Source organism: Charadrius vociferus, unplaced genomic scaffold, assembly GCF_000708025.1.
Source record: "Charadrius vociferus isolate BGI_N301 unplaced genomic scaffold, ASM70802v2 scaffold39, whole genome shotgun sequence".
NCBI lineage: Eukaryota > Metazoa > Chordata > Aves > Charadriiformes > Charadriidae > Charadrius > Charadrius vociferus.
Genome location: NW_009650188.1, coordinates 1,661,268 through 1,675,089, shown reverse-complemented (window position 1 = coordinate 1,675,089; position 13,822 = coordinate 1,661,268). Strand labels below are relative to the sequence as shown.

Here is a 13,822-nt window from a genome sequence, read left to right as displayed (position 1 = left end):
TTATTAGTTTGGATTTTTTTTCAAGGATCCGAGTCTGTAATACTTTCTGAATCTCTCCAAAGGACATTATTCAGACTTGTTGACTTTAAAATGTAGAATTTAGTGAATGATTTTTAATACCTGCATTAGTTATTGCTGAAATAGGAACCATGAAGCAAGCGTGGGATGAATAGTTACCTCTTTTCTCCAGTTGCAACCCAGAAACGTTGTTGAGCACCACCGGCATCTAATGAGCCCCACAGGGCTGGCTTCTTTCTGATGTGCTAAGCGCTTAATGCTGCTGCTCATTCATTCTTTATTAATTGTCTGAATTTCGTAATTGCTGATTTAGTTACAGTCTTACCAGCTTGCTTTCTTTCGGTTTGTCACTGCTCTTCTGCCTGGCTATTCTCATCTGCCTTCTCAACTGGTCTTACTCAAGCTTTTTGTGCAACTGTGGGAGAGCAGCTCTTTGGTGAGCATTAAAAAAATACCAAAATAAATCCTGCGTTTCACAACTTGGGGCGTAAAACTCGCCGTGTTCTGATTCAGCTTGCTTTGCTGAGCTGACGCCTTTCTGAAACACTGCGTGGGTACGTTCTTACGGTCCCCCCCTCTTTGTCACCTGCCCTCGGGGTGGATTTGGGGTGACTCTGTGCTCTTCTGTGGTGTCAGCCCTGCCTCCAGCCCCTTCCATGGGGGTGATCTCAGCAGGTTCTGTCTTAGAAAGAAAGCTTTTGGGGCAGAAAGCTAATCTTGAGCATAGAAATTTTGTTTTCCTGCTGGGGTGGAGGAAGGTGCTCGGCTGGATGCTACCTGCACTGCTCAGCACCTGGGACTCCCGGGGTCCCCAGGGCATCAGGTCTTGCTGGTGCCAGAAAAGAGGCAGGAGTTTAATTAGGGGTTCTCAATGCCCCATCCAACCTGGCCTTGAACACTTCCAGGGATAGAGCTTCCACAGCTTCTCTGGGCAACCTGTTCCAGTGCCTCACCACCCTCACAGTGAAAAATTTCTTCCTAATAGCTAATCTAAATCTACCCTCTTCCAGTATGAAGCCATTCCACCTCATCCTATCACTACATGCCCTTGTAAAGAGTCCCTCCCCAGCTCTCCTGTAGGCCCCCTTTAGGTACTGGAAGGCCGCAATAAGATCTCCCCGGAGCCTTCTCTTCTCCAGGCTGAACAGCACCAACTCTCTCAGCCTGTCCTCATAGGAGAGGTGCTCCAGCCCTTGGATCGTCTTTGTGGTCCTCCTCTGGACCCGCTCCAACAGGTCCATGTCTTTCTTTCCTATGTTGGGGGCTCCAGAGCTGGATGTAGCACTCTAGGTGGGGTCTCATGAGAGCAGAGTAGAGGGGCAGAATCAGCTCATGATTAGCATGACTAAACCACTGCAAATGGCAATGCTTTTCCATAAGCTGAGCGCCGTCTAGCATGTGGGTTCAAACTCACTGTAGCCCGAATGAATAGAGGCCATTTCTAGGCTCTTGTAGCTTCTTACCCTCTTCAAAGGGTGGTTGCAAGGAGCCAACACCAAGCAGCTTGTGCACCCACTGCTGTTGCCTGCATAGGTCAAACCAAGGCATATTTAATTAAAAATACCACAAATTCCAGTCAGATGTGGGGTTTCCAAGGAATGCGCTTCTGCTTATTTTGGCAACAGGTGGTAAATATTAGAACATGTACAGCTCATCTCTCGTCTTCTATCTCCAGGGCTGCAAGAAGCAGTGCGAAAGCAGTGCCTGCAGATGCATGCAGGGCCCGCTCCTTGTTTACATTAACTGACGGGAGCAGCTCAAAGCCTGGTTATTTTTGCAGCCAGTTCAACCAGTATCCCATACGCACCCACGCGCCGGTTAATTCGCACACGCCATGCTTGGCCATCAGAGATGGCAGTGTGTGAAGGCAGGTGGGAGATTGCTGCCTCCCACACTGGTCCGGTCCATGCTGTTACTGCTTCCTTGGATTTCTGAAAGGGGTTCAGAGTTGTTTTCAAGGCTGCAGGCTAGCTTACGGCACGGTCTCCACTAACCTTCATGCCTGGCTGAGAGGTGCTGCTTTTCCCAGCCCACGAGTGGTCGGTCCCACTTGGAGCCATCGCTGCGTGTGCCTGAGTTGGGGGAGATACGGCTGTGCTGGGACGGGGTCCCCAGCTTTCTCTTATAATTATAGAATCATAGAATGCTTTAGGTTGGAAGGGACCTTGAAGATCACTGATTTCCAACCCCCCTGCTACAGGCAGGGACACCTCCCACTAGACCAGGTTGCTCAAAGCCCCATCCAGCCTGGCCTTGAACACCTCCAGGGATGAGGCATCCACAGCTTCCCTGGGCAACCTGTTCCAGTGAACAGCTATAAGCTTGGTATTAGTTAAGCCCCAATGAAGTGAACACTAACCTGTGCACAGGCACGTGGTTTTAGCTTTGATGAGCGGCTGGGTGGAGCTGAGGGATGTTGCTGAGAAGGTGTGCTCCTGCACTGCCGGCTGCATCCCTCGCATGAACCAGTACCACCGCATCCCATCTCCCTGCACAGTGCTGGGCTTCCACAGCATGCAGAGCAACTGCAAGCTGTCTTGGGAGGGGAGGATATACTGACGCATCTCAGATCTCCTTTAATTCTATGATTTTAAGGTTTTAAAAAGCAAACAAACAAAAAAGACCCTTGAGTGGGACTGGGAAGTGTGGGTCCCCTAAGGGTTTCTTATAGGGGAGGTAAATCATCTTGTAAATTGAAGTCTGCAAAAGAAAAGGTGAGAGAGAATAAGGTGTTACCGAGAGGAACTTTATCAATTTAACCCTATGATTGATATTGATTTAATATTTTACTAGCTCTGATTTCTCTGAGAGTCCCGTGAAACTGCTTAGACTGAAGATGGCTTCTGTATGTGTCCCACTTTGCCAGCTCAACTAGTGAAACTTTGAGGTGGTGAGGGGAGGTTAGAGGAAGTGGATCGAGGCAGCTATAGGGTAGGAAATAGCAAAGCGAGCAGAAGGAATTTATTGTGAAGTATCAATGTTATTGGGAAACATATTTTGTGTGATAAATGGGTATGCTGTGATCCAGGGATTGTTTCAAAGCAGCAACCTTAACTCTGCTCTGCTGCTCTCACAACATAGGTATTTTTAGACTGATTCCCATTTATACCCATCAGTACTCGCGACCGTCACAGACGGTTACCAAAATTAAACCTGAAGTTGGATGGGAAAATAGGCACTGACCTTGTCAGTATACACCAAAATCATATCTTATTTCAGATGAACACATGGACCTCAGAGCCACGTTTTCCCATATGTGCGAATGCAAACTCTGAGGAACTGTGGAAGAGTTTTAAAAGGCATCGTTAAGCCCAAGAACGAGCATCCAATACTTCATTACTCCCCCTGCCCCCTTCCAAATTACTGTGCCCTTTGATTAAAGTCTAGCTGCTGGCAAAACCCCCAGCACTGGGGTGTAGACAGGGTGACGGAGGAGATGTAAGCCTGAGGAGCAGCTCAAACCTGAGCTGGCAAGATGGCAGAGGTGCGTCCAGCATGTTTGCCCATGCTGTGCCAGTGGTTTTCCAATGGAGCTGGTGGGAACCTTGGTCCTGCCCTCAAACATCTCGATGACTCTATGCCCCGTGATGGGAGCCGTCTCCTCTGTGGGCGTGAGCGCTGCAGGCTGGTTTCATCCCAGTTTTGGCAGCTGAGAGAGGGGAGCGCAAGCAAAGTGGCTGCACTGCAGGGATCCCCACGTCCCCCGGCTGTCCTTGCTCTTTTTTGTCTCCCAGCCCCAGGAGGGAGCAGGGAGCTGTGGCTGGCATCCTCGGGCGACCACCCCACCGGTGCATGGGCATGCCCGCAGCTGGGCACGAACCTTACAGCTGCACATGGGGATCGGGGTGATAACCTGTTTATACTGGAGCCACAATGGGATTGCATACCTGTGGCAAAGGGGAGTCTTCGACAGACACAGGCAGCAGCACACCACTTTGGTAGTGCAGCTTAAGGCAGTCTTCTAAAAGTGGGTTTTAGTCCATTTGTTGCTGATCAGATTAGTAGGCTAAGCAGGTATTCCAGTGTACTCCCCTCCAGCAAGCTTGAGTCCCCTGTGGGCTTAAAGCACAGCTCAGAAACAGTGGACTGTCAGATATTTTGGCGCCTTGTTCAGAAATGCCTCTTGGATGAAGCTGACCACCCTCCTGGGAGGTATCCTCCTTTCCAGTCTCTTTATCCTCCGACATCTGCTGCTGCCCCAGTAGAGCTGGGGTGATGCATGAGTGAGATGCGGGCTGGGGCAGGCTGGCAGGTGCCTTTCGGCTTTCGGGGCAGCAACCCACAGCGAGGGCAGCAGGAGGGAGTGATGCTCCGCGTCTGGGTACCCAACCAGTGGGACCCCTGGTTCTCTGCTGCCCTACCCGCCTGACGGCCGGGCTCTCGGGACAGTCGCTGCCTCTGTTCCCTGCCATGTGGTGAACCATGCCCAGCTGTCTGCTGGACACTACCCCACTGTTCCCAGACCCGTGTGGCTTGGATGGTTGAGGACCCTCTTCTGATCTGCAAGGATACTCCTGGCCAGGTTGCATCTGTTTGCTACTGTGCCAAAGCTGTATTTTAAATCATTCCCTATCCCTCTCCAGTGCTCTTTTCTTTCTGCCACTGTATTTAGAGATACTTACTGGTCGTGTTTTCTCATTTCTCTGAAATGGTTAGGTGCCCCTTGGATGGCCAATACTCCATGCTGAAACTCATCTGGGAGGCCTTTCTCTGTTCCCCGTCCTTGCCCACGGAAGTGTGCCTGGGGCTTGTGCTGTGTGATTCTAATGAGATCTCCACCTCATCCTGCACAGTGCCACTGCAGCTTGCCTGTCCTTAGCAGGCACGGTTGCATTCGGTGCATTCCTATATGCGTGCTGCCAGTGCCAGCGCACAGCATCTCTGCCCCTGGCGAGCTGGGTGCTGCGTGTGCCTTCCCTACGCACGGGCTTTCACAGCCTTTTGGCCCAAGAAACTCTTGATTCACAGTACACAAAGGCAGGTCGTGGTCCTGTGCTCACTGTGCTGCCCGCCTCGGTGTGCTGCAGCCCCTCCGACTCTGGAAGTCACGCTCATCCTCCCATTAACAAAGCGCCAGAAGGAAATACAGGAGAGAAGAGATGTTCCTGGCTGTGATCTGCTGCTAGCACTCCCATGGGACCCCAGCACTGAGCTCCAGGTGTGGTTCACCCCACAAAGGGCTAGCGGGCACCAGGTGCTGCCTTCCTGCTCCTTCTGCTCCCTGCTTTCCATGCCCGTCCCTGGGGTGGCTCCTCACCCCCAGCCAGGAAAGAGCCATGTCCACCTCTGGTTCCCTTCCCGCCGGCGGCTGGGAGTCATCCGAGGGCACCGGTGTTAGTGCCGTTTCCGTGCGTGGTTCAGTAAAGCAAAAATCCTCATCCCCTGCGTGGTGCTGTTGTTTGCCGTTCCTCCCAATTACCACTATTAGGATCGCAGCAAGGTTTCTCAGGCTTCCCTCCTGCAGGTTACGCCTGATGTCCTGTACATTTCTGAGATTTACTTTCATTCCCTGTATTTTCAGCAGCAGAAATTGTGCGGTATGTGGTTTCCACCCCCCCCTAGAGTCATTAATTCTTGGAGCTGTGGAGCCTGTGCCGATTGAACTCAAGCTCCGCTGTCATTTTGTAATAAGTTAATTCTTCGTCAAGGGAACAGTACCGTTCCTCCCCCCAAAAGTGCCGGGAAAGCCTTTGCTAGTCTGCCACATCTTTCATTAGCCTGAGCTGACCTTGGGTTAAAGTCTAACTCTAAAGGTATTTTATTAGCTGCTGCGCTGGCTGGCTGGGGGGAGGAGCTGCCGTGGGGTGACAAGCGACGTGGCCACCAGCTTCCAGCACCCTGCCCCACTCCCCTGCCAGGGACTGCACCAGCCCAGCACTTGCGGTTTTGTTCCCGTGATGGAGTGGGCTGCGGGAGCCGTGGGAGAGCTGCGGGAGCATCACCACAGGCAGAGGTCGGAGCTGCAGGGTCCTTGCCAGCCAGCCCTGGCGTTCAGCAAAGGTGGCTTTGCGGGATCCGGTGTTGCTCAGGGTTTCACGTCCCTTCTGTACAAGCACAAAGAAATACAGTTTTCTGACCGAAAAAAAAAAAAAATACACCTCCTTCTATGCTTTTTCTTATAGCGGATTTTTGTTCTTCTGCCTCCCGAGCTAGCAGAGTAGCAATGAGTTTTGTGGAAGTTGCTTTTTCCCTATTAATTGAATTCTCAGACCACTGCTCCTTCCCCAGTACAAGCTTGTAAACTTTTTTTTTTTGAGGAGGAGGGTGCTAGAGGATGGAAGGGGACGGGGACAGCTCAATGCATTTAGGGGAACTTCCATTAAAAATTTTTCTGTGTATTTGTATTACTGCTAGTACAATCTGACCATATAGCATTCCTGATACCTTCCCTTACTGATGGAGAGTGCAAGTGGGCAGACTTAAACCTGTACCTGCTGCAGTTTAGATGGGCTGGAATGAAATGAGGGCATTTTTTATTCAGGTTAACCTTTTAAAGATGCTTGTGAATGTGGGGGATGATGAATCTAGAAAGACATCATCTCTTCTCTTTAGTGTCTGATCTGCCTCACCTCGCATGCAGTGCGTGGTTACAAGTTTTCTTACACTTTTGCTGTGTAGAAACAGTGCGATGAGGATGGATAACATGTTTCTAAGGACGCCGAGTTTTCCACGCTTTTCACACATACCCATCGCACTCGGATTCATACATAATTTTACTCTAAGCTGACAAGGTTACATGCACTCTCTATTAAGCAACATATGTTACTCTGTTCTCCAGAAAGGGCAATTTTCATACTCTGCCGGTAGGAATGTGTTGCGCAATGATGCATACACCAGCTGGCGTTATTTTCCACCTAAAGTTATTTAAATGCCCAACTCCGTATAAAAGACAGATGTTGAAAATAGACTCCCACTAACCTGAGGTCAATGGTAAGGCTCTCATGCTTCGACAAAATAGATGTTTCTTTTCTAATTGGGAAGATAAACATGGGGTTTTTTTGTGCACAGTGTAAAATTAAGGGCTAATCTTTATTCACTTCTTAGCTGATCGGAGTTCATGAGTGATCTAATACTTCTTTTTCATTAGTGAGACCAACTTTACTTTTTTCCTTGAGTATATTTTTTTAAACTTTGGCATATCTCAAATGTCTATTTTCCATCTTTGCTTAAAAATTTTAGTAGAGTGCTTAGAGCTTAAGTTGGAGACTGACTGTGGAGCTGTGCAAGTCGAGGAACAGACGGGTTTCTCTGTTGCTTTTTCTATTTTCTGTGCATTTCCCTGAAATCATTTATCTGTCTTCTGAGATTGTCACATTCCTATAGCCAAGAAGTAATATAATTAACACAAACTAGTAGTATTATTACAGATATTTAAAGATCTAGAATCGTGCCCAAGATGGGCAAACTACCTGGGTTGAAGGCCAAGAAGGGTCTTTGACCATTACACCATTTAGTTATGAGTAATACAGTGAAATGCTACGTGATGTGAAACCAAAGGGGATCATGGGGAAGTTGCACAAATCCTCTTTCCTTCCTTGATCCCAAGCTGAATAATTATTTCCGTATCACTTCTTTATTAAAACAGTAGGCTGGGGTTCAGTTCTTCAAACTGGAGCCATCGGTAGCCAAGTTTCCTCGAGGGAGGGAAATGTGTTTTTTTTTCCTGAAGTGGTCACCTAAAATCAGAATGTGGTATCCAGAGGACGCGGTTGCTGTCACTCAGCTCCCCACACCCTATTACGGAGACGCTCCTGTTGCAGTGCGTAGCAAAGGTTCCCCTGAGCACCCCTGACCCCTCCTGGCAGCAGAGCGGGTCTCACGCTGGTGGCTCTGAGAAGCTGCACTTTTGCTTTGCCATGCACGCAGTTTGGTATTGCCTTGGTGAGAAGATCGTTAGCAGCGATGGTGTGTTTTTTTTAGCGCATCTTTGGGGATGCAGGATGTATTCCCAGCAAGAGTTATATGGCATTGGTCCAACATCCCTGGAAACATGCAGGATTTTTTCTCCCCTGGGTCAGCCGGTGCCCACTGGTTTTGGATGCTGTGGCTGTGCAGACCATCTCAGAGTCCCTTTGGTGGGGTTTCCAAACCTGCCATCACCTCTGCTCTCCTCCCAGCAGCAGGGAACGCTAAAACCCTAATGCTTTGCATCCCTCTTAAGCTTTCTCTCTCTGTTTCACAGTAGAAGGAGGCATGTAGGCAGATCTGGCAGATCTCTGCGCCCAGGACAGACAGACCTGTGGTCAAGAATAACTCCAAGCCGGGGAGGTCCTGATCAGTCATATGGAGAGAGGTTTTCCATTGCTCCATTAAATAAATGGACTTGCAGGGCAGGCGTTAGCAGGGGCAGGTCCTGTTGACGTACAGCACGTTGGTGAGACTGTCTGAGATGTCCAGCAGTCTTCAGGAACAAAAAGCCCATACTGGCATCTGTAGTCTGCTCATGGAAAGGATTTGCCATTGCTTTGGAGAAGTCCAAGAAGGTAGCATGGGGCCAGCGACCTCTCCTGGGCTGGGGAGAGTTGGGGTGCACACAGGGCAGCCAGCTCAGCCCCAACTACTGCTCTTGGGCTGTCCCTCACCTGATGCCTCAGGCTGGCTGCCACCATCAGCCGCTGCTTTCCCGAGAGCTGCAGGGGCTGGCTGGGGTGTGCAAGGACTTGTGGCGAGACGTGCCTTTCTTCTGCCGTAGCCAGCGAGCAGCATCCCGGCGCGGCAGGGCACTTAGCGGGACTGGTCGTGGCAGCTCATGTGAACTGCTACACCACGAGCTGGCAGGTCTGAGCACAGATTCTGCCCTGCAGTTTTGGGCTCATCCCTTACAGTCTCTGTGGCTCAAATCTCACTTAGAGGAACTGAGCAAACCTAATGCTCTCATTAACCCTAGCCAGGGGTACGGCTTGGGGTGAAATCCCTCTGGTTTGCTTGAATTATGCGCAAATTCCGCGCTGCGGCAGTAAGCAGGGGGGTGGCAGCGCACAAACAGTGTGCCGGGCTCGGCAGAGCGGTACGGGCTCCCTCTGGGTTTGGTCTGCTGCCCCTCTCTCCTGAGCGCTTCTCCTCCCTCCGTGCCCCTGTTTAACCAAACTCAAATCTGAAAGCCCCTCCAAATCAGCAGTGCACCTCCCGTCCCGTGGGGCTCGGCGTGCCTGCCCTGCTGCGCAGCCCGGGGATGCGAGAGGCGGCTCGGAGGAACTGCCGTGTTATTGAAGCCTCTTCCTCACTAATTTGTTATTAAATTATGGTTAGTGTTTCGTTAGAGCCCCCAGCGGGCATGAGTTCATTAGCATTTTATTGGTTGGAGCTTGCGCTTCAGTGCATGGGAAATGTATCCCAAAGAGTGACTGCACTCATTGGAGTGATTGCGCTAACGAGCTCTGGTCGGGGCAGGGCGTGCAATAGCTTTCTAAGCGCATGGCTCCAACTTGCAAAGGAGCTTGGCTCTCGCCTCGGCGTTGGGATAAAGGCCTGGATTTATGCAAGGGCTTAACAAATCTGGTCAGTCAGTCCTCCTGAGAATTTGACTTCTTTGCCGCCATCGGTTCTTGCTGGAGTTTTGCCGTGAGCCGTCAGCATGAGGGGACTTTGGCTTCAGTGTGGCAGAGGCAAAACGGCTTTCCCTGTGGCACTCTCCTCTTGCCAGGCTTGGGGTGAGCCCCAGCACAATCCCTTGTCTCCAGCCAGGGACTGCGGAAGCCTCTCCGAGGCGCTCCGCATCGATTCTGTCCCTTGAATCATATGCCGGGGCTGGGGAGCATCTTTGCTGCAACATCCTGTCCTGTCTGCGTTGCTGTCCTGGAGCTGTTACTCACCCCAAAACCAGGCTAAAAATAGTCTCTCTAACCCTGAGATATTTTTCAGGGTTGCTGTGTCTTCCAAGCCCACGTTAATTAGCACTCAGAGTGGCCCAGAACAGAAACCCCACGGCTCCAGGAACTGAGAAATGCAACTTGATGTTTATAATCAGTGGTCGTTAGGACCAATAAATCAGGCTGCAGCTCCACGAGGTGCCATGCAGTCGCTCTGGGTGCTGCAGAGAGCATCCCACTCAGCCCACAGCTCCTGGAAAAATCGCACACAGAGCTTCGGAAAGGTGCTGGCTTAATGACTCCAAGGTAGTGAGGCTGGAGCTTACCTTTTCAGGGTTAAAGCGAGACATTTCTTTAGCGTTAGGTACCAGACATGCTGCTGTGATCTCAGTACTGCTCTGGTGTCTTAGCAAGGTGCAGGGAGGGGGCTCTTGGGTACAGTTTCACCTCTGCTTGTAATGATGGGGAAGGGGGAATATGAGAGATGGGACTTGGAAACCCACCCCAGTGGGCTCTTTGGTGAGGGACTCTGGTGAGAGACCCTGCTCCATGGGGAATAAGCCTTGCAAGCAGCATATGGGTCCGTGCTGGGGATTTTGAGGCTGGTAGGAGCCTGAGCTCTGCTTTCTCCAGCCCATCACCATGGCTTCAGCCCTGGAGCGGGTGGGCTTGTGCTGCTTGCCTGGTCTGTGCACTGGGAAGGGCAGAGCTGCATTCCCCCCTCCAGCCTTGATGTTTTCTGAATCATCTGTATTGCCATCCCCATTGGCAACTTTAAAATGGCTTTGAGGAATTGTACTTTCAAGTCTTTTATCATTCGATCGCGGGTCAGGGCCAGCAGCTTTTCCTGCCTGCTGGCTCCAGCTGCCAAAGTTAATACATCATGTAGTGCTGGAAATGTCACACCAAGGCTCGGCGCGGACTGGAGGCAGGGCTTTGCATCGGGGCGCCTGCCCTGTGCTCCCTCTGCAGAGAGACCGGTGAAATAATGAGAGGATTAATTAAATTCCTCTTCCTTGGGCATGTGAGCTGCAGGATGTGGGGCTTTTCTACCACTGAGTGGGCACAGAGGATCTGTCCCCATGGCTGTGCACAGCACCCGGTGTGTGGGACCAGCACACTGGGTACCTGATGTGGGTGCACCCCTGGTAGACCGGTTATGGGACTCCTCAAAAGTCCCACAGCAGGAGGTTGCTCAGCCTAAACGGCTCGTTTAGCCTCTTCCTCTGCCAGCCCCCTCCCTGCTTGTAAGACTCTGCAAAAGTGGCTGGATTTTGGGGGATCTCAATCTTTCCCCGGGCCAAATCAGAGCTTTGTGTTTAGTCACTGATCTTTGGAAGTTCCTGTTGTTTTTTTTTTTTCCTGTCCAGTGACTTCTAATTGAAGTGGGTAATTGCATTATCCCATCTCCCCTGGAGAGGTTCACAGGGTCCTCAGCAATCATCTTCAGTTTTATACTGAGCCCAAAAAAACCTCCACTCGAAATGTCATTTCCCTTACCAGAGCGCAGCAATGGCCACAAGCCAGCGGTGCAAACCTGGGCTGCGGAGCCAGCGGGGCTGGCAAGGCTGGGGAGGTGGGAGGCCCTCTCCAGGGATGTACGGCCCTTTGGAAGGGCAGAGCAAGTGCCTTTGAAACACGAGTTAACATTTCCAGCAGCATTGTGGGCTGGGCAAAGCATTACCCACATCCAGGGGCTGGATTGCTTCAGGATGTGCTCCTCTGGATGCTGGGCACAGGGACACTGTGGGGAAAATGTCCCCCTATCCTGTCCTGTCCTAGCATGGGTGTGCCAGCTGATGCGGGCATGTGCTCAGGGAGGCACGTGGGGTCGGAGTAACCTTTCCTTGTCCTTCTTGCCCCTTCCCATCTCAGCTTCTCCAGCCCTCCCTGAGGCTTTCCTGGTGCGGGAAGGCTAATTCAGGTGTTTTCTTCCATCCCCCACAGTATGAGTTTAAAGCCAAGAATATCAAGAAGAAGAAAGTGAGTCTCATCGTGTCGGTGGACGGCGTGAAGGTTATTCTGAAGAAGAAGAAGAAGGTAGGCAGCCCTGGTCCCTGGGGCAGTGGTGCCTTGGCAGCAGAAGCCCTCCCCGCGTGTTGCAGGGACCTGCAGCATCCTTGAATTTCTGGGAAACTGGTGGGCTGAGAGAGGGAGAGATGGGCTGGGATCAGGCACGGAGAAGCCGTGTTCCCACTGGCTGAGCCAGTCCTGATGCGGGTGTAGAAGGGGCTTGGGGGGGCTCATGGAAGGTGATGTGGGACATCGCTGGTCCCCAGCAAGACCCATCCCTCAGCAAAAAGTTGCAGGGAAACAGCAGCAGAACTGGGACAAGAGCTTCCCGGGTCTGTCCCTGGACTGTCTCTGCCCTGTCCTTGATCTCAAGGACAGCGTCTGACGTACTCATTTTCAGCTTCTTTCATTGCAGAAAAAAGAATGGGCCTGGGACGAGAACAAAATGCTCGTCATGCACGATCCCATCTACAGGTAAGGCTGCCCGCTGAGGGGACGGAGGCTTGGGTGGCTCTGCCATGCCATTTACCTCACGCTGCAGTGGCACCATGCTGGGCGCTGACTTCGGAGAGCTGCCGCCATCCCCACGGAGGGCAGGTCCCCTCGCTTTCTCTGCTCTCCAGAAGTCCCCAGCTCTCTCTTCATCCATCTCACTGGCAAAAGCTAAGAGCATGGGGTGTCTGTGTCCTGGGGAAGTAAAATGGGAGCAAGAAAGAGCCTCAGCCGTGCTGGGGAGGGGGTGGCAGGCATGTGTGAAGAGGCCAGCTCTCCGAGGAGGTCTGAGGTTTGCTCTCCTGGGTCCCTGGAGTGCTCCTGGATCTGATGGCTCTGCCCGCGGGGGCTGAGCAGAGAAAGCCCCATGCCGCCTTCGCGAAATGCTTGCTGCTGCTGAGTCAGCAGGCTAATTTTCCCAGCCGAGGCAAAACCACTGCCAAAAAAAATTTCTGATGGGCTTTAGCAGGGATGTGCTGCAGAGGCTGGGCATCTGCCAGCACCTCGTGCCCTGGGAAGTGCTGGCTATGGCCTCGGCAGTCTCCTGGGCATGGGGGTAATATGCATGTTGATATCCTCCCTTTCCTTCTGTCCTTGCAGGATATTCTATGTGTCCCATGACTCCCAGGACCTAAAGATCTTCAGCTACATCGCCAGGGATGGGTCTAGCAACGTCTTCAGGTGCAACGTCTTCAAATCCAAGAAGAAGGTAAAGATGCTGAGATGCGCATCGCACCGTTGCGGGGTCTCAGTGGGGCAGCTGGGGCAAGACCCCGTGGCACTGCGCCGCAGCTTGCAGCCCGGAGCACCCCGGTGATCTGAGCTCTGGTGCCTCTGTCCCTGTGGCAGCACACAGAGACCCCCGAGAGCTGCGCCAAGCTGGGGGGTCACCGGGCAGGGGCAGCAGAGCTGAGGTTGCCTTCCTCTTCTCCTCTCCTCCCCTGCCGCAGAGCCAAGCCATGCGCATCGTCCGGACGGTGGGGCAGGCGTTTGAGGTCTGCCATAAGCTGAGCCTGCAGCACACCCAGCAAAACGCGGATGGGCAGGAGGACGGAGACAGTGAGAGAAACGGGGACGACCTGGATGTCCCAGGTACTCTGCGAGGGCGGAGGTGGGGGAGGTGGTGTGGGGGTCCTGGAGCCCGGCAAACACAGTCTGCAGAGTCCCCATTTTCCCATACTGCTCCTTGCTGGCTCACACCTGCGGGGAATGGATTTGCACAGCAATCTGGCCTGCGGCGCATCGGGCTCAAGCTGGAATCTTGCCCAGCAAGAAGCCTTCGCTAGGTGTTAACCATCATCCTCGCAGACGTTCCCCCTTGCTGGGAGCCCATTAGCAGCGGCCGGGACTCTGCTGGGTGCCTAAGTACTCGCTGTGCTCGGCTGCACACGCTGCAAACATTTCCTCGCTGCTTCCACGGGAGAGGCCCCTAAGCACAGACCTTCCCCACAGCCCGAGGTGCTGGCGGGGCTGGGGGTGGGTCCCTGCGA

General features: G+C 52.3%; 1 protein-coding gene across 1 annotated transcript in view; it reads left to right on the top strand.

Annotated features, from left to right (window-relative positions):
• Positions 1-13,822, top strand: part of NOS1AP (nitric oxide synthase 1 (neuronal) adaptor protein) — a 42,399-nt gene that overhangs the window by 23,033 nt on the left and 5,544 nt on the right. Inside the window, exons 4-7 of the mRNA XM_009892886.1 lie at positions 11,775-11,867; positions 12,256-12,314; positions 12,933-13,041; positions 13,283-13,424. Coding sequence (XP_009891188.1) covers positions 11,775-11,867; positions 12,256-12,314; positions 12,933-13,041; positions 13,283-13,424 — 403 coding nt within the window. The remainder of the gene's footprint in view (positions 1-11,774; positions 11,868-12,255; positions 12,315-12,932; positions 13,042-13,282; positions 13,425-13,822) is intronic.